We start from the raw sequence: 23,971 nt of genomic DNA, 5'->3' as shown, positions 1-23,971 counted from the left end.
CTTTTCTAAAGGAAATTCTTGTCGGGATGGAGTCGGGAGTGGTGCCACTAAGGTCCCATCCAGAGCTGCACTTGAACAGTTGCATGAATCCCTGATTGCACGAATTAATCAAGCATTTGGACCTCTCTTGCAAGGAATGGCTCCCTCATTCTGTGTGTGCACAGTGTGAGGTGAATGGATAAAACCCCTGTTATTAAATACTGTGGAAAATGTGCTTGGCTAATGTCACAAACCCAACTGAGCAAAACCACTTTCTTTTAAAAAAAACTGCTTTGCCATTTACATTGCAAGACATTCCCAAAGGAGGGGGTTGTCTGAGAAGTAGAAAGGCTGATGAATTAGAAATACCAATACCAGTGTCCCCAGTAAAGTTCAGCAAGATGAAGGTAGGCCTTTGCATTCCTCTCGCTCACACAGTGCACGTGGAATGCCTGGTGTGTGACAGGGTGAGAGGAGAACAGAGGGCTTATCCCCTTTCACACGCCGCCACCCAAATGCACCGACAGTTTAGGTAGAGAAGTTCCTCTCCTACAGGGGACAGACGCAGAAAGACGAGAGGTCTCATTCCGTTGACATTAGGGCACAGCCAGGGTTTTCACAATGATTAAGGGGCTGGATTCACTCATTCATTGGATTTCACTAACATGCATTCATTCATTCACTCCTTTACTCATTCAAAAACTGGCTCTGTTTCCCAGCTCCATCTTGATGCTCTCTCCTCTCCTCTGACCTCACTCCTACCGTCCTCTCTTGCCTGGGCAACTGCAATAGCTCCTAATGCGTCTCCCCACATTTATTTTTGCCACACCATGATCTCCACTCCACACTTCTCTCAAAGCAGTGGCTTTGAAAGCAAAGCAGCCCTGTGACTCATGGGTTTATTACCTTCAATGGCCCTTTTACACTTTGAAAGATCCAACCCAAATGGCCTTCACCAAGTGTTGTGGGCTGAACTGTGTCCCCCAAAGTTCATATGCTGAAATCCTAACGCCCAGTATCTCAGAATGGGACTGTATTTGGAAACAGGGCCTTTACAGAGGTGATTAAGATAAAGTGAGGTCATTTTTTTGAGCAGGCCCTGATCCAATATGCCTGGTATCTTTATAAGACAGGGACATTTGGACACAGATGGATCCAGAGGAGAGACCTTGTGAAGACACAGGGAGAAGACAGCCATGTGCAAGCCAAGGAGAGAGGTGTCAGAAGGAACCAACCCTGCTGACACCTTGATCTCAGACTTCCAGCCTCCAGGACTGTCAGAAAATACATTTCTGCTGTTGAAGTCTCCAGCCTGCGGCGCTTTGCTATGACGGCCCTGGCGAACTAACACATCGAGTTTCCCAAACGTGCCAAGTTCCGACACAGCAGGGCCTCTTTGGTTCCAGCAGTGCTCGTCTCTCACTCTTCGTACACCTGGGTCCTTCTCACTCCCAGCACCAACTGGGATGGCACCTTTTCAGAAATGCTTTCCCTCCCAGACCAAAAGCAGCTCTCTCCTTAGTCTCATGTGCCTGCTTACTTCCTTTCTCTTGCTCTCCAGAATTACCAGCAAGTTCAAGCCTCCCCCTCACACTGTAAGCTCTGTGAGTCCAAAAGCCATACCTCTGTCGTTTATTGCTGTAGTCCAAGGGCACAGTGCCCGGCTCCTAGTAGACCCTCAGTTGATTCGTCAAATGAACGAATGAATGAGATACTGATTGAGTAGCTCTCACAAGCCCGTCCTTAACCTGGCATGGGGAAGAAAGAGATGAACAAACCAGTCCTGGGCTCTGTCAGTGTGGGACACATAATCCGACAGGTAAGACTGACATCAGCCAGGTAAATAGGATAAAGTATAGAAATGTTGGCTTAGAAGAAGTAGCCCAGACGTCACAAACTAAGACATCTTTCCCTGTCCTCATAGGCTAGGGACTCTCTGCAGATGATTGGTAAAGAGGATATCCTTATTGAATAACTTCTGGTGAGCTGCAATGGAATGAAATATTATGACTCTTAATAAGCTGCTTTTTCACTGAGATACAATTCAATTTCAGATCGGTGGGCTTGTACCTGGGCGCCCCCGACTCTCCTAGCGGTGAATTTGCAGATTCTGATTCCCAGGAGGGTCACAAACGGAGGCAGCAGGAGGCAGAGGACCTATGGTGCTCCAGTTGGAGCAGAGCTCGGTGAAGAGAAGGCCAGGGAGAGTTTACTACCTCCAGAGGCCGACTGGTTAGAAAGAACTTCCAGGCAATTTCCATTTGCATTTTTGCTGGGGTAGGACTGAGGAAAGGGAGATGGTTCTAAATGAGAACAGCCCGATCATTTTCTCCTAAAATTTGTTCCAATTAGTCTCCCTGCTCCCAGAAGTTACTACCTTGCATAGTCCAGGGAGTGAGGTGAGCAGCACTTTGAGTTCCATGGGTTTTGCCTGTTCCCTTGATAAAATAGCAAAATTCGCCTGTGAAATCCTGGAGTTCATTATGGTGTCGCTTTCTCTCCCCTTAAATCAAAGCCATTTTACCTCCTTCGGTCGAACCAGGTTCCAGAAACGGCATCTTTGCTTCCCCTTGCTTTCAATTATTCATATCCCTTTGCTGACAAAAACCCAGGCGGTACCATCTTTGGGTGAGCTTTAGCTCAGACTGCCAACCCCTCACCACAGCTGGACTTGAATTCCCACCATTCACCACCAAATGGAAAACAGCCACCCAAGGGAGAGCCATGGCACCAGGAAAACGCTATGGTGCTGGGGATTCATATGGACACGAACTCTCACACGTGCAGGCCTCAATTGAAAAATAGAACAATTAGCTTTTAATACTTTTGAAACAACAGAGGGAAGCACATTTATAGGATGACTGGGAAGAAACAGCCATATGCTGTTTCTTTTTTAATAACATTGAGTTGTGTTCACTGTTAAGCTTATTAAAACCTGAAAGCAGAACACAGCAGGATGCCGGGATGCCATTCCACTGATCATCTGGGAACAGCCCTTTTTCCTTATTCTTTTCTTAAAAACTAAACAGAAACCATAAACTGCAGAAAAGGCTTCCTGTAAGTAGGTGCTTGTGGTGTTTTAGTCTGTCCCAAGGGCTGGTCATACAAGACTGCGTACTGAGGGGCTTTTGAGATCTGCAAGAACGAGGGCTTTGGCCATTGTGTGTTGGTTGATCTGTCTGGGAGGTGGTTTACTGATGTGTATGCAGCACTTCATGTCAGGTGGAGGTGCCCCCAAAGTGCTCCACTCTAGAGGTGAGCCTCCAGCCAGCCTATCTCCACAGTGACTCCGTATCTTCAGGGTTTTCCTTCACATCCACGGGTGGCAGGTAGCATGAGGGATGAGAACACTTCCAACTCTGTAAACAGGAAGGTCTATGCTCTCTCCTGGCTCTCATCCACCCAAATGCATCCAGGGATCCTGCAGCTCCTCTGCGTGGCTTATAAAGCCCTCTAAGAAATGGCCCCCAGTATCCATCTATCTTCAATCGCTAGTCCCGACCACCACATGCAATTAACAGCCAAGCACACTCAACTGCCTGTGCTGGTTTTTGCATCTCCATGCCTGTGCATACAGTTCCCCCTATACTCACTTATATGCTTCCTCTTCTAGCACATTCATAACTATCCTAACAGTTTCCACTCAGTTAAACCCTTTGTGAAGCCCCTGACTCAGATGGTGTATCCCCTCCTCAAGTCCCTGCAGTTCTTTGCTGGTTCTTCTCTACAGCTATTATGGTCTCTGTCTTTTCACTTCACTAGAATATCTTAAGAGCAGAGCAAGTCTCAGCTCAGGCATCTGGCACATAGCAGGCACCCAACAATATCTGCTGAATGAAACAGAAACCAATGAGCCACACTGGTGTACCCTGCTGTGGGGAGGAGATGTTGCCACAGGAACATGGAATTTTGTGGGTAGTTTCATCATTTTTCTCATCTAACCTGTAGAGTTCCATAGGGATATGACCAAAGGGCAACATGCAGAGTCCATTTCATTACCATTTGATTCTTTTAAAATGATATTGATAAAAATAGTAATCAGCTGAAGGACTTCTTTTTTTTTATTTTTGGAGTAAGTAGTTCCAAGTCTCCCTACCCAGAAACCAATGATTTCATCTTTCTAATGTTTTCCCATATGGACATATGTTTTTGCATAACTGTGGTCACAAGTCACAATCAGGTATTTTTGCTTTTCTCACTTTTAAAATCATTTATTGATTTTTCACTTCTCCTAGTTCTTCAAAGTGTTCAAGACAGATGTTTGTATTTTCTTTTTCACAGTTATCAGTAAATGTCCCATTGCTACATATTCTTCATACTTGTCTTCATAAAGAATGGAGCAATATGTACAAATGTAGGTTTTTGGTGTCCAACTATCTGTATTAAAATCTCAGCTCTACTCTATTTACAATAGCCAGGACATGGAAGCAACCTAAGTGTCCATCGACACATGAATGGATAAAGAAGATGTGGCACATATATACAATGGAATATTACTCAACCATAAAAAGGAACGAAATTGGGTCATTTGTAGAGACGTGGATGGACCTAGAGACTGTCATACAGAGTGAAGTAAGTCAGAAAGAGAAAAACAAATACCGTATGCTAACACATATATATGGAATCTAAAGAAAAAAAAAAAAGGTCATGAAGAACCTAGGGGCAGGACGGGAATAAAGATGCAGACCTACTAGAAAATGGACTTGAGGACACGGGAGGGGGAAGGGTAAGCTGGGACAAAGTAAGAGAGTGGCATGTACATATATACACTACCAAACGTAAAATAGCTAGCTAGTGGGAAGCAGCCGCATAGCACAGGGAGATCAGCTCGGTGCTTTGTGACCACCTAGAGGGGTGGGATAGGGAGGTTGGGAGGGAGGGAGATGCAAGAGGGAAGAGATATGGGGACATGTGTATATGTATAACTGATTCACTTTGTCATAAAGCAGAAACTAACACACCATTGTAAAGCAATTATACTCCAATAAAGATGTTAAAAAAAAAAAAAAGAAATCTCAGCTCTATCACTTTCCAGATCTGTGACATTAGTGAAGCTACTTTACCTCTTGAAACCTCAGTTTCTTTTTTCTGTAAAATGGGTGTAATAATAGTATTTAATAAATATTATTGTTATTAAAAATTTTAAATATAATTGAGAAACAGTCTAAGCATAATTCCTGGAACATAGTAATAGATTGGTAAATGTTAACTCTCTTATCATTGCAGTTGTTATTAGCAGAAGAAAATGGCAATTTAAAACAAAACTTTGTATCTCTCATCTATAAAATCTATAAAATAAGTTAACCTCTGTATAATGTGTTTCTTAGTTGTCATTTTTGTTTCCAGGAGGATTAAAAAAAGATGGCATAGTTAAGATGGCTATGTTTCTGAAAATAATTGAACAAATGTCTGGTAATTCAATTAGAGGTGTGTGTGTGTATGTGTCTGTGTGTGTAATCAGAAATTTACCCTAATTTTTATATAAGTACCGCGCGCTAACCGATTGCGCCACTGGAGCTCCGTGAAATTTACTCTAATTTTTAACCACTACATGACTCCGCCTACACATATGATGCTGAGGGCAATGGAATAATTCTGACATCAAGTTAGAGTTGATTGTTGGTTTAGTAGAATAGGGATGGCTCTAACCAGTTTTCTCTTCAGTGGTGGGTAAGTCTTGGCCCTATCTGGGCTTTGGTTTTCTCATCTCTACATCAATATGGTAGACCAGATGATCTGCAGAGCCAATTACAGCTCTAAAAGTTCCTTCTATTCCCCACATATCTGTCTTTGGCACATGAATGGATTTTCAATGAAGATTCTGTTTTTCTTTTGGTTGTTCCTCCTATTTTCTATACCCCAGTGAATATAAATTATTAGAGGGGACTGCTATCATGAGAGTATTTGATGTTCTTCTGAGCTGCCATACTGAAGAAATGTGTAGTAAAATATAGAAGAGTGGAAATAATGAGTTTGCATCTCTCAACATATTCCACTAGGCATTATGGTGCCTTGGAGTTCTTGTAAACATTCCTAAAGTATCCCATTAGGGGTGGGCTTGATAACCCCAGAGGACAGTTTTGTAACCTCAGAGTTCATGAAAACAGTCCTTCCATACTCTGGAAAGATGTTTCACATGAGTAATTTCAACAATTAACTTTTCTTTTTTTTAATAAATGTATTTATTTATTTATTTTTGGCTGCACTGGGTCTTCATTGCTGTGTGTGGGCTTTCTCTAGTTGCAGCGAGGTGGGGCTACTCTTCATCGCGGAGCGTGGGCTTCTCATTGCGGTGGCTTCTCTTGTTGCAGAGTACGGGCTCTAGGCACGCGGGCTTCAGTAGTTGTGGCGCACAGGCTTAGTTGTTCAGCAGCATGTGGGATCTTCCCGGACCAGGGCTCGAACCTGTGTCCCCTGCATTGGCAGGCGGATTCTTAACCACTGTGCCATCAGAGAAGTCCCACAATTAACTTTTAATTGCACTTAGTCAACTCCATTTTTAAGCTAAAGGAAAGGTAGGGTCTCACTGCTTCTCCCATGAAGCTGAGGCAGAGACTTGGGAACACAGACACTGCTGGTTTGTTTCTCTGCAAAAATGCAGGGTATGCAAAGTTCATAGATTGAATCCATACATTGGCCCCTCAGTCTGCCCCTTGCCGGGATTTATGTACCAGCCACCTGCCATGTAGACAACAGTGGGCCATTATGGTGCTAAAGTTAAGCCCCTCTCAGAGCCAAAGTAAAGAAAGCCAACTGTGTTTATTTTAAATACATAATCAATCATAACCCTGTGAATAGCCACTTTTCTATTAATGCCTTCATATATCATCTAAAGTCCTCTTGATTCTACATAATTCTCTTTTGTCTGGTTCCTTGTCTTACACTTCACAGTTTCATTCAGGGGGTAATACAGAACTGCTACTTTGAACAAATCTTTCCTCTATATTCATTCTTTAGGTCCAGTGTTAACAAGAGAAACATTTTCCTGTAAATAATGCAGAGAGGAATGACTCATAAACACTTCAGTTACAAGGGATCTGTGGAGCAGGGAAAAGATCAAATGACTTTTGGGGAGTGAGCCCCAGGGTTTGAATGCTGACTTGGCCGTTTAGTATCTGTGTGACCATAGGCTAATCGTTACCTTTTAAAAATTTATTTATTTTTAATTTTATTTATTTATTTTTTTAACATCTTTATTGGAGTATAATTGTTTTACAATGGTGTGTTAGTTTCTGCTTTATAACAAAGTGAATCAGCTATACATATACCTATATCCCCATATCTCCTCCCTCTTGCGTCTCCCTCCCACCCTCCCTATCCCAATCACAGTTTCCTCAACTGTAAAACAGAAATCTTGTAGGGCTGTTTGGGAAGACCCAAGTAGTTGAATACATAGTGGTTCATAAGCATGATGCCCAGAGGAAATTCTGCTGACATTATTTCTCATTCACTTCGAGTCAAATCTATATAAATATTTTATAAGAGGCTCACTGACTGACATTCAGACGTAAGTGAACAACAGAGAGAAGAAGCTAAAACTTACATCAACAACTTAAAACAAACAGTTGAAGAAAAGTGGGTCATTAGCTTGAGAGAGGGCTTAGGAGTAAAAAGAACTGTCTTCAAACAGAGAAAATTGAGGCGGCTTTCTTTTCCTACGTCTGAGAGGAGCCTGAGAATGGGTGGACTATTATTTGAGGCATATTTTAAGATCCAACTGCTCAAATTGCCTACTCACAGAATGATCTGCCTTGTAGGTTGTCCTGAGCTTACTTTTGCTGAAGGCATGTAAATATGAGCAGAGCAGTGGGGAGATCCCTGTGTGGGTCAGGGAGAGAGCTTGATGGTATCGAGGAGTGTTTCTAACTCTCTAAAATCTAAGTCTTTCCCATGAGAGATGACAATTCCTTGGCTAAAATGTTGACTATAATAAACTCATTATGTTATTAGTATCTCATTATTATCCATATTACCTACACTCTTGTAAAAAGGAGAAAAGACTCTGCCACTTATTGAATTGATACTGTGCACCAAATATTGGATATTCATGTCAAGCTCATAACATCTCAACCTCATAACACATAGTATAGGACCAGGTACCAAGTAGGCAATCAGCAAATATCTGCCAAAAGAATGAAGACATGAATGAATGACCCTCTAAAATGCATTATGGTGTGCATTTACAAATGAGAGAAAGGAAGTTTATAAAAAGTAGCCTTTTCCAGTGGTCTTAAAAATAGGCCCACAGTTTTCTAACACCTTTGAGGATGAGTTTTACCAGCAATATTCAGAAGTCAAATTTCATTTCTTCTTAGTGGAGAGGTCTGAGCTGCAAAATCAGCAGTTTAGAGAATCCCGCTGTTTATCAAGTTAGAATGTCAGCCATCAGCAGACAGAACAACTGTACTAATGAAAATGTATGGTTTTTCGTTATTAGGCCAATTTGCACAAGGCAATTGGAATTGAGTAAGCTGCGACAGTTACAAGATTTGTACAAAAGACTAAGATAATTTTAAAGTTACAATTACCATAAATCTTCAACATTCTGTATTTACAAATAGGCCATGGAGGAAGCAAGCTTCCAGCAGGTGTAATGTTAATATCCTTGTATAAGTAATTTAAAAAAGCACCTAGACCACATGTTAAACCAAATAAAATCCATGAGTTCATTTTCTATTCCCCATAACTAGGAGAAATTTTATATGAACTCCTGCTGGTCTTCTCCATTATGCAGAAGAATAGGGTCTCCCAAACTTTAATCTGTTGTCTTCAGAAAGCCTCTGTCCTTAGGAGTCTATTCCACTGATAATTTGAGGAATTACTCTCTAACAAACTTCAGGTTAGAACTCCCTAGACCTGTAGCTAGATTAGAAACAGATGCAAAGTCTGTGGAATCCACCATCCCTCCCCTGCCTCAAGTTTAGCAAACACAGGAATGCTTGTGGCTCCAGATTCAAGGGGCTGCTGAATCAGCAGCCCACTGGCTACACAAAAACCATTTTCTTTCTTCAGAAGCAGTTAACTTTGCATGGGGTTAAAAAATGAAGAAAGCAGAAGGCAGCTGATGATGAAAAATGGATTTTCATTGTTTTTCTGTTGAAAGTGTGTAGCAATTTGGGCACCACTAGATTGAAAAGTTGACAGTGAATTGGAAAAATTCCAATTGGAATTGGAAAAAAAGTGGTTTTCTCTGGGGTCATCTATTAATTTACTGAGTTGTGCAAATGTGCAGTTTCTAATTGGTATGTTGAAGTGCCTTTCAAAGGTCAGTGGTAAAGTCAAGAATAAAACTCCAGTGACTGTCTTGTTGAATTCTGCCAGGTTGAATAATCCACCACCAAAAGTTTAAATTTTTCTTGGACATCCCAAAAGAGATATTTTGGACATTTGACTGCTGTCCTCAGTCACTAACCTGGGAATTCTTAACAGGAAATTAAAGAGAATTGAAGGTTTTTTTTGAGCGTGTATGGGGTGTGTGGGTGGGGATTGGGCAGAGTCCATTGCTTCTCATTTCTTTTTTCAACAAATATTCATGAGTATACTTAATATGTCCCATGCTCTGGAATTAAACAGTGGGAATACAGGACTAAATAAGAAAAATATGTTTCCTTTTTTGAAGGGGTTTATAGTCTATTTGGGGATGAAGATCATATGAACAAGTCAACATGAATATACATCAAATAATTATAAATTATAAAGCTCTTCAGGTTTCAACTTAGATACTACTTCCTCCAAAAAGTATTATTTGATTCAGCAAATCTGAGTTAGGACCCGTGCACTGCCTCCTCCAGCTCCTGGTTCTTCTTCAGTGAGGATGTGTGGCATACTTATGTCATTGCTTGGTTATTTATCAACGGTCTGCCTCTCCTGCCCCTCATCATACGTGCATGTAAGTGGGCTGTGAGCTCATAGGGACAGGAACTCAGGGAAGAAATAAATGGGGCATTCGAGTTGGCTTATGTTCCAATGGTTCCAATGGCTTATGGCTTAAAAAGACTTAAGTTAATTTTAAAAATGTACTTAGAATAAAATCCATAAAAGTCCTTGTTAAGATAGACACATTAACATATATGGTAGTATAGCTGCCTTTTAACAAATGTCACCAGCTTTCTGATCCCAAAATGGTAACAGCTGTAGGACCACACACTGCCCCATCCCTTTCCACCCTTGCTGTTTCTTGCATTCCTGCCATTATGAGAGGATTTATCAGGGTCCTTTTCAAAGGAAGGGGATCAGGAAGAGCTTTGGCAGAGGTGTAAAAATAGTGTTGGAGCAGAGTGAATAGAAGCCTCATCACTGAGCTGCTGCTGAAATACAAGATGGGGAAGAGAGTGGAGCCACAAGGGCACAGGTGCTGGCGGAATGCGGCTGGCACCCTTGCACCTAGGGCCGCCTGGACAGTCATGAGTGCACACGTGCTTCAGTTTGATTTTAGCTATTGTGGGTTTAAAAGCAAATAGAGATCAATTAGAGTCTTTGGACACTTTGAGGGTAAGAAGTGGATGTTTCAGTTGAAATGTCTGTCCAAATTCTAGATGTCCAGGAGGGGAGGATGCAGAAGTGTCCAAATCTGAAGGGGCTAAAGGTAGAAACTGAAGGTGAAGCATGAAGCTAAGATGTTGGGGGGCAGATTGCAGGTGAGTGTTTAGTCTGAATATGGGGTGCAGGGGGAGGGTGTCATCTGGAGCTACTTAATAGAAAAACCATTATTGGGTTTGCTTTTCTGGCCCTGACTTTTCTTGGTAGTATGTGCCAGGCAAGACCAGGCTCCAATTATTTTGTTTTCCTGCCTTGCCTTACATCACTATCACCACCACTAACACACACACACACACACACACACACACACACACACACACACACACCCCTTCTCTTCCATACCTGTACTGCCTGGATCACGGTGATGTCAAGGTTGATTCCCAAGGCTGATGGGACAGGAAGCTCTCCCAAGTCACATTTTACTGTAATCATTAGCTACGTCCCCAGGAAAAGCAGTCAACAGCCACAGAATAATCACAGAAAGGCCGTAGGTAGGAGTACGCAAGTCCTGCCTGGGTTTGACTCAGAGACTGACTGCTCTTGTCTCAGGCACTTTCCACACTGGACAGGGCCACTGTGTATTACAAGACTCCCAAACCAGGAGACATAGATTCTTCATGGATAAGGCAGTAGAAACATCCTGAAAAGAACCTTCCTGTTCCAGAAGAAACCCTCAGCACCTAAGAAGCATCGATACGATATAATTGGAAACTCACCTACTCTATATACATCTTTGCTTAGAATTCAATTCTACTGTATTTTACGGTGATATATATTTTTGTTAAAACATTTGATTATATATGAAGAACTCTTAAGTCATAACTCACTGTTAAATAAGGCATTAGTATTTCTCCATGCCTCAAAAATGTTCCTGTGTTCCTTGGACCATTCATCTCTCTCTTTTCTCTGAGGTCACTGAAGAAGGGACCAAGAAAGGAGAATGTGAACCATCCCACTTGATTTTGGAGCTTTATAAGTTTATGAAAATAAAGTAATCTTTTGAAAATACCTCATTAACTCTAATGTCTGGTGTAAATGCACAAATCATGAGATTTTTGTCATGCAGAGACTTGTCCTAAATGCCTGATATATATATTCCCTCACCCTAGGGATCATCAACTCCTTCTTCTACTCTAAATGACCTGCTTCTTCCTCTCATGGGTGGGAGATGGAGCTCTTGATCAAGGACCAGCCAAGGGCCAGAGTTGATGGCACAGAAGTGGGAGGCAGTGTTGTAAAATGTGTGATGCTGGGAATGAGAACTAGGAACGCTCCCCTGAGAAATGGGAGACTCTGCGGGCAGAGAGCAAACAAAGCCGAAATCGTATGATAAAGTGAAGAGAAGTTCCAGAGGAAAAACATATGCAAAGAATGCCCAATCTGGCATCAGGTATAAATAAACAGGGAGATGAGGGGTTTAAGAGTGTGAGTCTGTTCAATATGATCAGTTGGGACTTCCCTGGTGGTCCAGTGGTTAAGACTCTGTGCTCCCAATGCAGGGGGCCGGGGTTTGATCCCTGGTCAGGGAACTAGATTCTGCATGCTGCAACTAAGAGCTCACATGCTGCAACTAAAGATCCTGTATGCAGCAACGAAGACCCTGTGTGCTGCAACTGAGACCCAGCGCAGCCAGATAGATAGATAGATAGATAGATAGATAGATAGATAGATGATAGATGAATAAATAAATAGATAAATAAATATTAAAGAATTATGATCAGTTGTCCTGGACATCTGTCCCTCATCAGATATTTACAAAAGCACACGCTTTGAACCAGGTCCTGTGCTGGATGATGAGGTTATAGCGGTGAATAGAAAAGACTTCTCACTCCCTGACTGGCACTTATGTTCCAACAGCAGTGCTGAGGAAGGCAGAATGCAGCTGAGGCCTTGGTCTTGCCACTCACTGGCCATGTGCCTTTGGGCAAATCCCTTAATCTCTCTGAATCTGTCTTCTCATCTGTAAGGTGGGAGAGGAATGATGTGATACATGAAACATGCATGCAGTATGTGCACTCTGCTGGCAGATACTATGCTCCTAGTACGTGGGAGCTCACAGACATGTCTTTGGGCCCCCAAGGGTGGCTCTGGCTCAGCCTCTGGTGTGAAGCAAGCACTTATTGAGAGCTGATTGTGTTAACCATTCTTTGATGGTACAGTAGAGTACGGTGCTGTCAATTAAGACCTTCCTATTCCCCACCTGCCATAATAAAAGGAAAGTCAACTCCAGCTCACCAAGGTATATTTGGGACCCAAACGCACCCAGAAAACCCTTCACTGCTTCCATTCAAAAACTGATAAACGTTATTGGACAAGCATTTAACTGAGTCATTTTTAGTAGTTGCTCTTAATTTACTAGTATCAGCCAAGTATCTTGTCTTCCTTATGGTAAATGGGTTCCCACCCTTTGGGACTCAAGGGGAGATAACATCTATAAGGCATGTGGGCTAGAACCACATAAAGCAAAGCTTCTGGGTCTGTAAATAGCAGATCAACGGGAATGAATGCTCCTTGAAGAATTTCTTAAGAAAACATGATGATACCCATTTTTACTTGGCTGCTTGTTTTTCCAGTATCAATGATTCCATTCCCCTTGGTGAAAACATTAAGGGATTTATAAGCGCTAAGATGCCTACAGGGTTATAGTTGTTTATTGACCTAAGGTTATTTCTTTCAGTCAATTTTTTTTGCTGTTTTTACATGGAGAAGAATGTATCACAAGCTAATAATGTCCAGCATAGTAACATGAGGGTAGGATGCTTCGAGGCCCATTGCTGAGTACTGGCACTGTTCTTCCTCCTCAGCTCCCTGTTCCTTTGGCATTTTGTCACTTTAATGACAACAGGAACTGGAAAAGTGACTCCTGCTTTTGATCCAGGCAGATCTGTTCTGATCTGGTGGTACCAGTTGGAGTATGGAGTCAGCATTACAAGGTGTCCTTACTGACTTGTGCTTTCAATTGTATTATTTTATGCACATCATAGGCCTTTATCTGTATGTGGTCTTGATCATAAATTCTTTGGTGAATTCTCAAATTGAAAGAATTAACTATTCAGTTCAAGATTAGACTCTACCCTATACATTTAAAAAATATTTTCCTATCAATTAAACTAGCTGTTATTGTTTTGACAACATACTATATGTGTGTAGTAGATATTAAAACATATGATACCAAAACTTCACAGCAATCCTACAGAGGCAGATGATATTATGGCTACCTTCTGATGAGAAAAAGGAGCCTCAGAAATTGTCACCAAATCTACTGTGAACAGACCCAAATCGGGCAAACCTGGGAAGCCTTTTAATCCAAGCCAACACAAGTCAAGGTGCGTCTTGTCTTTTGTTTCAAGTTTCTGCACGTGAATTATTTGAAGCCTACAAAGGGATTTCATGTCTTTTCTTGTGCCATGGGTTTCTAATCTGCTCTGAGTCAATGTCGGGATCATGTTGATCTGTATTGGAAGCTGAGAGCTTCAGCAAGCTGGAGTCCCCATAGCAATGAATGATGGGACCAACCTTCGAACTTGCCATTAATAAACTGAGCTGCCCACGTTTCTCTGTGGCATAGCCTGACATTTAGGCTGAGGGTTTGTAATTCCAATAAACAACTCAGGATGTGATGTGCGTGTGTGTTTGTCACACAATTAAAAGCTAAGCCGAGGAGGCTAAGGTTTTCATTAAAAGCCATCCACTTTTATTTATTTAGTGTTTCGGGGACCTGGAGAGAGTACAAATCAGGAATAGGCCTCCAGGGGACAGCTTTTTACACATTAGCTGGTGATACCAGTCTAACTATTGGACTGCAGACAGCCTGATTGTTAGGTTAAAAAAAAATGAACCAAAGAATGTGGTCTTCTGAAAAAATCAGACATGCGATTATTTTTCCCCAGCTACAAAAGTACCCGAGAGATCTACCAGCCCCTTCTTTGATTAATATTGCTTGCCGTGGTTGCACACTGCTCAACTTGGCATTGCATTTATCAAAATTTGCCAGAGCAGAGACGCATCGCCATGTGAGAAGGATGCCGCTAATGGGTGCCTGTGCTTTGCAGGGAGTATCTGGGGCCCATGAATACAAGAAGTGGGCAAGTCAGCATGAGCTAATGGCCTCGACTCTCGCTCTTTCCTCCCAAACCATAATGGTCCCATAAGCAGCTCTTAAGATGAAGGTTTCACCCTTCATCTTCCACATCTACCTGGCAGATGTTCTTCAGGGATCCCAGTCTCCTCTCCTTTGCTTCCTGGCTCCTGCCAAAGGCCGGAAGAGAAAGAAAGCCTTCAGGAAGCTCCACCTCAACCATTTGTTTCCAAATGCTGGCTTAAACTGTCTGCACTTGATTCATTCGGACAGTGAACTTAAAAAAAAATACACACTCCTGAGCACTATCCCCAGCGTTTCTGTTTTAGTGTATTAAACACACACACACACACACACGATTCTGATGTTGAATCAGTTTTGTGAAACACTGATTTCTTAATGTCATGCTGACCTTGCCTTTTCACACCCAACCTTTGTCCTGATAGACCCTGAGCTAAATGGTCATTCCCTGGAAACCTGAACATGAGAGAGGTCCTTGTGGTCCTCTTATCACAAACCTGAAATATATCATCCTAGTCCTCACACAACTGCCATTGCTGAATTGGATGGCAGCCAACTCCTCTAACTTTAATTGAAGGTTGTACGAAAAGCTCAAAGAATGAATTCGACTTCGGCATTTGCAGTAAAATTTTGGTAGATAATGTTGACCTTCATATTATCCTGTGGCCCTTGCATAATGGCCCAGAAGAGAAGTTTCTCTCAGAAATCAAGTTTCTCTTTGACTCAGTTAACAGAATCAGGAGGATTTCTCATGTCATATGAAAAGCACCACATTTCCTTCTTTATCTTGGATGCCAGGGAGCTCAGAGCCCCCAGTGTATACTTAACCACAGAAACACGTTATAATTGCTATATCTGTTTTTTTTCCTTTTTACTCAGTTATTTTCCTTTTAAAATTCCTACACTGTCAGTGTAATTTTAATAAGATTTTGAAAACTTTCTGAGGAAGAAAACGTTAAAAATTGAGGATCTGGAGAGTACACTATGACATTTGTAGGAAGAAGAATACAGGTTTTTGAAGCCCCTACTAGAGGCAAATAAGGCAAATTAAATGGTAACATCCCTTCTTCCTTTCTTTTGTCTGTTGCAGTATGTCCCTACCTTAAACTCCTTCTTGTGCCCTTGCAAAAACTCATTGTGCTATTGGACAAGTCTTTCCCCACACCCAGGCCACATCATAGATCTTCTTAGATTGCGAATATTATTCATCAGCGTGAGCTATATTTCTAATATTTCCAGGTTCACATGCATAAAACTTTAAAATTATATAGGTCTATAGATTTCTCTTATTACTTTTTATATTCAAATCCATTAATATGAAAAATTTCAAAGCCATTTTAGATTGGAAGTAATTCAGCCAGAGACGATTTGAATATGAAGTCTGATTTCAGTTGCTTTAGAAATATTGAGAGGGTGCTGCATGTGGCACTATTTCAAGAGCTTGGGTAAGCTCAAAACCGTAAAGTTTGCATTCCACAGAACTGCCTCTCTCTATGAATCCAAAGTGCTCACATAGGCCAGAGCTGGGCATGATGGACAAAGCTTTTCTGACCGTTCCCCAAATAACCTTGCCACACACACACACACACACGAATGAATAAAACAAAATCAAAGAACAAGCTAAAAATAATCCCTGGAAGTGAAATTTACAATTTTTAAAAGGAAAAATTTAGGAAGCATTTTTCATAGGCCTTAAACATGTCCAAATCTGTATACCTAGTTATTCTATTTATAGGAATTAGTTTCACTTACTTACTGGAGATATTCCAAAAAGAGGGAAAAAGCCAACCATGTACAAACATCTCACTGTAGTGATATTTATAGCACCAAAGTTTTAGAAAAATCTCCACATCAGTGGAGTAGGAGTGATTACAAAATTTAACATATGCCCATTGATGGATGCTGAAAGACAACAGTTCTACTCACTGCCATAGAGGTGTCATGAGTGAATAATTTTTCATTCAGTTTGATAGTCATTAATATTATATTAATATTGTTTGAGCAGGGAAGGACATTTTAATTTAAATAATTTTCTTCCAGAAGCAAAAGTAGAGATGTATCCACAGCTCAGAAATTTAGATTCTTCAATTACATTAAATTTGAGGAGATTATTTTACTGTTTCTCAATGGCTTCAGCTTGGCGTAAGAAGGAAAGGGGAATGAATATTCTTTAACTACTTGTTATCCACCATATCTTACAACCATTTCAGGATACAGTCTTCATAAAACATTTCAAAGTATGTTTCTTAGCTGCCACCAACTTGAGGGGGAGAGCAGGGTCACAGCAACCTTCTAGATATGGTTTATTTTTCTATGTGCACTAATTCCACTTTGTAGGAAGGTCAAGGTGTTCCAAGCCCTCCCTAAACATTTCCTGAGAATCTTTAAATTAGGGATGTTTACACATGCGGGCTCCACTAAGTGATTCATCTGCTCATGTAGAGTCTCCCAGTGTCCTGGCTTCTGTGACCTGGGAGGCTGCTGCACCCCCTGCTGCTGCCCAGTGAAGACCCCCCCTGGGTGGGTGGTTCTGAGAGTGCTGGTACCGGGCCACGATGACCAGTGTCTGCTGAAGCCACATGGTCTGAATCTACTCAATGTCTCATGGAGACTTGGGACGTTAGTGCTTTAGACATAAGTGAACCCTTTTTTTTGGAAGAATAACATATATACAGAAAACTTATGGATCATAAGTTTAGAGCCCAAAGGAGTTCTGCAAAATGAAAACATCTGTGTAACCACCACTTGGATCAAGAAATAGAACATTCCAGCAACCCAACATGGATGGACCTAGAGATTATCATACTAAGTGAAGTCAGACAGAGAAAGACAAATATCATATGATATTGCTTATATGTGGAATCTAAAAAAAAAATGATACAAATGAACTTATTTGCAAAACAGAAATAGACCCACAGACATAGAAAACAAAATTATGGTTACCAAAGCGGAAAGGGGGGAGGGATAAATTATGAGCCTGGGATTAACACATAAAATATAAAATATAAAATAGGTAACCAACAAGCACCTACTGCATAGCACAGGGAACTATATTCAGTATCTTGTAATAACTTATAAGGGAAAAGAATCTGAAAAAGAAGATGCATATATATAACTGAATCACTTTGCTGTACACGTGAAACTAACACAACATTGTAAATCAACTACACTTCAATTAAAAAAAAAGAAATAGAATATTCCAGCACCCTTTTTGTACCTTGTCCCAGTCACTCCCCTCACAAGGTAACTACTATTCTCATATTTATCCCCATCAACTTGTTTGGCTGATTTTTGAACTTTATGTAAATGAAATCATGCAGCACACTCATGATTGTACTGTTGATGGACATTAGATATTTCTAGTTCGGGTCCATTATGAATCATATTGGTATAAATATTCTTTCTTGTCTCAGCCTTTAGGTTTTACTTGCCATAAAAGCTTCCTTTAAACTCCTGGCCTTAGTGACGTGGTTCCCAACCTCCCTCCGGCCCTGCCCCTACCATCCAACACAAACCCGTAAGTCATCACTCTAACTGCAGTAATCAGAGCTCTCTTGAGCAATGAGTCTCGGATGGAGGGAAGACACCTCACTAGGCATGTCCTTTGAAAGAGTCTCCTGGAAAAGCACCCTCCCCTTTGGGTTGGAACCTATGCAGTGGATCAAAACTCAAGGGAGTCACGCTGGAGGCACCCAGAGTGATGGACACTGAGCTTCTCTCCAAATCCCCTTCCTTTCTCCTCCCACAGGTACCCATGGGTGGGCCTCACTTCTCTCTCCTCTGGGTGGTGCCTCTTCTCCAGGGCTCGGGGGTCGGGGTACTCTTCCCCCGTAAACTAGGATAAATATGGCTTTGATTCGAGCCAGGACTCCTGATCAGTACTGAAAGTGGGTCCTGATGAGAAAAAGGTTAAGAAAAAGTAAGTTAGTTCTTGACAGTTGTTGGCATTTGCTCCCCTCATCCTGGGGGAGGTCAATATAGCAATGGAATTCTCTGCTTTTGCATAAGACAATGATCCCAAGAATAAAAAGAGTTGAAAAGTATTGAGCATTTGCTGTCTGCAGGCACTGTGTTATTGGAAAAGACCTTTCCCAGCACCCAGGCCTCATCTTAAGTCTTAACACACACACACCATATACTCCCCAGTAGGTTTATGACATCAATATCGTTATGTCCATTTTCCAGATAGGAAGGCTGAGGGTCTCAGTTTCTACATCACCTTCCCAAGGTCACGCAATTAGGAAGTCGTGGAGACAAGAGCTAAACTTGGGTTTGTGTGACTTCAGAGAACATAGACTGCTCCTTGCTACTTTGCTTCCTACTGAGGGATGCCTATAAAATGATTTTCTTTTCAGTAATGACAGGTAACGATGCCCAGCACCAGGCTCCATTGTAACTGACTTGCAGGATAGTATTATTTGAGATGAGAGTACAATGAATGATGCTTGCCCAAGTCTGCTGTGTTTATTCTTCGTGGTTCTGAGCCCTCCTCCTTGTACCCGATCTTCATGCGAGTGGACGGCAGCATGCTTATTCGTGTTAGGGTCAGAGGAGGCACAGCCCATATTAACGGGATCAGAGCACCTTCTCTGCAAAGTCACACCAAAAGGCCTGGCCCATGCTGACCCTGCAGCACATTAAAGTCAGGCCGCTAACAGGAAATGGTGATTTCCGACTTGCATTCAGGTCGACTGTCATCCAGTGTTGGAAGGATCCTTGTTACCACCTCAGAAACGGAGCTTCAGGATTGCAACTCTTTCTCCCTCCTGCTGATACAGGAAGTAGACCCGAGTCTCGCTTCTCTGGGGTTGATGACTGCACTTTGTCTTTCTGGGGCTTCTACCGTGGCTCGGGCAGGCAGCAGCCTGGCCGGAGAAGCCTTCCCCATGCTTCCGAGTCAGCAGATTGCTTCTGGGCTGGCCACACTTCAGTGCCTTCCCGTTAACTACTGTATTGATTTCAGGGCTTTCTTCCTTCCACGTGGCCGAGGACCCTAAGCTGGCTGAGGTAGGAAAATGGGGAGGAAGGTGTAATGAGAGCCACTCAGCAGGTCTGCGCACACAACCTTAAGCCATCTGATGCTACTGATTTATTTTATTTATTTAACAAATGTAATAAAACATGGATGCCTCTGATACCATAGAGAACTCAGTGGGAGGAGAGACCCAGGGGATGAATCAGTGGGTACAAGCAGTAAATTGATGGGAAAAGGAAAAAGAGGTTGCATCACTTGCCTGTAATGAATTTTCTCATCTTTTTAGACAAAAACTTTATCATATACTAGAACCACACAAAAAGTACACTTTTGTTAGCTAAATTATTTGTTAAAAGAGATGTAATGCAGGGAATAACAAATATTGGAACACACTAAATTGAGAAAAAGTATGGAAATAAATATTGTGAAAAAATTAAAAAAAAAAAAAAAAAAGAAGGACCAGCAAGGCATCCACTGAACGGAATTCCGTTCCTCTTTGCATGACTCTGCTGGCTCCCTCCTCTGTGAGCCTCATTCTGTCTCAGGTAGACTACTGACGTCACCTCCAGGCATCCTTCTCCAGTCTCCCTCCTAACTAATTCTCCATGCAATTGTTAGGCATCCTTTTTATATTGCAGTAAAAGATATACAATATAAAATTTGCCATTTTAACCATCAGTGGCATTAAGTACACTCACATCATTGTGCAACCATCACCTCTACCTAATTCTAGAACTTAGAACTCTAATTCATCACTCCAAAAGGAAACCTTGCATGCGTCAAGCAGTCACTCCCCATTTCCCCCTCTCCCCCAGCTACTGTCAACCACTAATCTGCCTTCTGTGTCTATGGATTTGCCTATTCTGTGCATTTCATATAAATTTAACCATACAATACAGGACTTTTGTGCATGACTTGTTTTCACTTAGCGTAACGTGTTCAAAGTTCATCCTTGTCGTAGCATGTAGAGGATGTGGAGAAATTAGAAGTCTCATACAGGGATGATGGAACATAAAGCGGTACAGCCACTGTGGGAAAATCTGGCAGTCCCTTAAGAAGCTCAACATTTAATTAATATATGACCCAGCAATTCCACTCCTAGGTATACACCCCAAAAAACTGAAAATAGGTGTTCAAACAAAAACATGACTATGAATGTTCATAACAGCACTATTTACAATAGCCAAAAGGTGGAAACAACCCAAATATCTATCAACTGATGAATGGGTAAAAATTGTGGCACTATAGCCATACAACAGGAATCCTTATCAAATCATGTCACCTTCCTGCTTAAATCCGTCAGTGGCTTTCCATCACTTCCTGTGTGAAATTGCAATGCACCATCCATGGCTACAAGGTACCCAGTCATCTAGCCCATCTTGCCTTTCCAACTCAGTCTCATACTATTCCTCTCCTTTCTCACCACTCTCTCACTTTGATCTGCAATTTCATGAAGATGCCAAGCCCTTTCCTGTCTCGGGGGTTTTTTGGGGATTCTGTGTCCTCAGTTTTCTATATCCTTAGACTCGTGTAAGCTATCACCTCTGTTATTTTCCTATTTCCATGCCCTGTTACCTTCCTTTCAAAACACTTCCTAGTGTGATTTGCTTATTTTTTTTTAATGGCTGTCTTTCCAAGCTCCATCTAGGCAGCAGATTATGTCTGCTGTTCTTCCATTACAGGGCACAAATGCCTGGAACAGAGCTGGGTGCCTAGTAGGTGTTCAATAAATACTTACTGCATGAATGAATAATTAAGTAAGTTTTTGGTGGATGATGAGTGACTAGTCAGGCAATAGCCACCATGTGATATGTGGACATCTTGGAGATCAAAAATCAAGAGATTTGAGACTGGTTAATTAGCTGCGGAGGCAGAGCCAGCATCTATGTGGAGGAGCAATGAAAGTTCAATGGAGAAAAAATAATTTTTTTAATCTTGTCACTTTTAAGACTCAATGTGGACTGTGGACTCCAGTGAAGCATCAGAGGTGTGAAAGCAGAAGTGGATGCTGGCTTTGTGTGGCCACCTAGAGAGGGAAATGAAGCACCGTGGGGTAGGAGGGGATTGGGTTTTACCAACTCAGATTTGGAGTCAAACATTTCATGTCACATTCCCTGACAGTGAATACTGATTTTTGTCGTTGTTGTTCATTAAACCTCTCACTATAATTTTGAGCTAAGTGTTTATTCTTCATTTCAGCTGTTCCAGGGGTTCCTAGAAAGTGGAATCTCACCCAGCAAGACTCGGTGCAATAAGTATAAATGAGGGGGGTATAAACTAGTGCTCACAAGGTGTTGCTCATAAACATGTATTTGTCTATTTCTCTGGCATATATGTATGTATATTTGTAAGTATTTATTAGCAAGTATTAATTGCCTGCTGCAGCTCAGACCACCTGAATGAAATAAAATCACTTTGAGAACTTGTTAATGACTCCAGCACCTGACACCACCCAGACCACCGCAGGAGAATCTATGGCATAAGAGGTTATGAAGCCCATGCTCTGGTCTTTCCCCCAGTCCCTGGTGATTTCCACGCCTGGCAGGGTTGGAGCACCTCAGGCCTCCTGTGTACACTATCCTGGGCAAGGCTGAAGAGCCTCTTGTCTCCAGCATCACTTCCAGGGAATCTCCTGTCCTCATCTGGGTGGGCTTCGGGGTTCCTTATGTATGTTCTCTCAGCACCCCCTTCACTCAGCTGCACCCCCTCCAGTGTGGGTGGAGACTACCTTTGCCTAATACATCTTCACTGTGCTGTGCCTGCCCTGGGGGAGCTGCCCGTGCCTCACTCCACACCCTTACCCTGTACCCTAGTCAGAGCCTGGCGCTGCACTCCACACCTTAGAGAGGTTTGAAGATTAAAGAATCAACCTATCAGTCAATAAGTGATCAATAACCAATAAACAGTTTGAGTGTAGTGGAAGAAACAAGTATCACGCACATAGAGAGAACAGTGACTTAGCAGAAGTGGTTAAGGAATTGGGCAAAAGGCAGTGTTATGAGGACTGAAACAAGGAAGAGAGGGCCAAGGTGACAAATTTGGCCACTAGAGTTGAACTCATTGTCTTATCACTTGAATGAAGAGGGTTTCTCCTGGTTGGGGATAGAGCCAGTGACAAGGGCTGCCCTTGAACTCTGCCCCGACCAAACAGTCTATCCCAGTGGGTAAGAGCAAAAGCTCAGGATGAGGACAACCTGATTCTGAATCCTGGCTGTATCACCGACTAGCTGTACGGTCTGGACAAGATTTTAGCATCTGATTCCATTTGCTCACCTATAAAATGGGGGTGGTATTGACACCTGTCTCATGTGTGAGCATTCAGTGAGATGATACACAGCACAGGCCCGGACGCCTCTATTCTGAGTCCTGTGAGGAATCCCAACCCCTGGATTCTGCCTCCGTGCTAACTCCCACAGTTCTTTTTCAGCTTTTACGTTAGTAGCAAGAGGATCCCTTTCACTTTGTTTTTAACTTGCTCTCACAGAGACTTGCTGATAGTCGGCCATTTGTATTTATGCCTAAGGCTTACTGCTTCCGTTTGCTCTTTACCTCATTTTCAAGTTCATGTAATTATGTTCTCAGCTCCAGATTGGTTTTTTGCTGTTGCTGTTTTTCCAAAGCCCCTTGTGAGCAGTGCACGGGGGAGGAAACACGCCACTTGCTCCTCTCCCTGGAGCCACAGTAAAAGGACTAGAGAGTGACCCTCTGCTCCTCCTCTAGCAAAATCCCCTCTCCTGTCTCCCTGAGACTCGTGTCCAGAGGTTTGCTTTCATTGCTAATGTTAAACCATATGATTTCACATATGAAAGAGTCTGATCTGAAATGCTTACGAGATGGTGGCTTTCTGTGTCTTGTCCTAATTTGTGTGCAGTGGGCAAGCACACGAGGGTGGGCATCAAGACGCAGAAGAAATCGGCCAGCCCCGCAGCCCATGGGATGGGAGACAGGACTCATCCAAAGGTCACACAATGACATGGTAGCCAAACCGGGTTTCACGCCTCTGGGTTCATTATGCCTGTTGCTGTGAGAAGCCTGGTGCTTTCTAGTCTAGGTGCCATGGAGTACCGTGGAAAAGCAAAAAGAGATTGAAAGTAGCTCTGCCACTCATGGACGGTTACAGGCGTGCCGCTAAACTTTCTGACCCTTAGTATTTGCATCTGTAAAGAGAAAGTAATAGTTTCTACATGATAAGATCACGGTGAGAATTAAATGACTTACTATGAGATTTAAATAAAATTATATGTGTAATGCACTTATAGCGCCGGCATATACTGTCAGCCCTCCATAGCCACAGGTTCAACCAACGGCAGGTTGAAAATATTTGGGAAAAAATGTTTCAGAAGTTTCCAAAAAGCGAAACTTGAATTTGCCTTGTGCCA

The 23,971-nt window shown here is 42.2% G+C and overlaps 1 protein-coding gene across 3 annotated transcripts in view; it reads right to left on the bottom strand.

Annotated features, from left to right (window-relative positions):
• Positions 1-23,971, bottom strand: part of LOC309649475 (uncharacterized protein) — a 393,998-nt gene that overhangs the window by 39,083 nt on the left and 330,944 nt on the right. For 2 of the 3 annotated variants that reach the window (XR_014257126.1, XM_082439531.1), the window contains one exon: positions 12,196-19,619. The exons of the other annotated variant lie outside the window; for it this stretch is intronic. Coding sequence is in view for 1 of the 2 variants with exons in the window: in XM_082439531.1 (XP_082295657.1) it covers positions 19,345-19,619 (275 nt within the window). In the remaining variant the exon portion in view is untranslated. Of the gene's footprint in view, positions 1-12,195; positions 19,620-23,971 lie in introns of those variants that run through there. 3 annotated transcript variants of the gene reach the window in all.

The sequence above is a fragment of the Balaenoptera physalus genome, assembly GCF_965194825.1.
Source record: "Balaenoptera physalus genome assembly, chromosome: 19".
NCBI classification, from domain to species: domain Eukaryota; kingdom Metazoa; phylum Chordata; class Mammalia; order Artiodactyla; family Balaenopteridae; genus Balaenoptera; species Balaenoptera physalus.
Note: the sequence above shows the minus strand (reverse complement) of the source record. Positions and strands in the feature narration are given on the sequence as shown.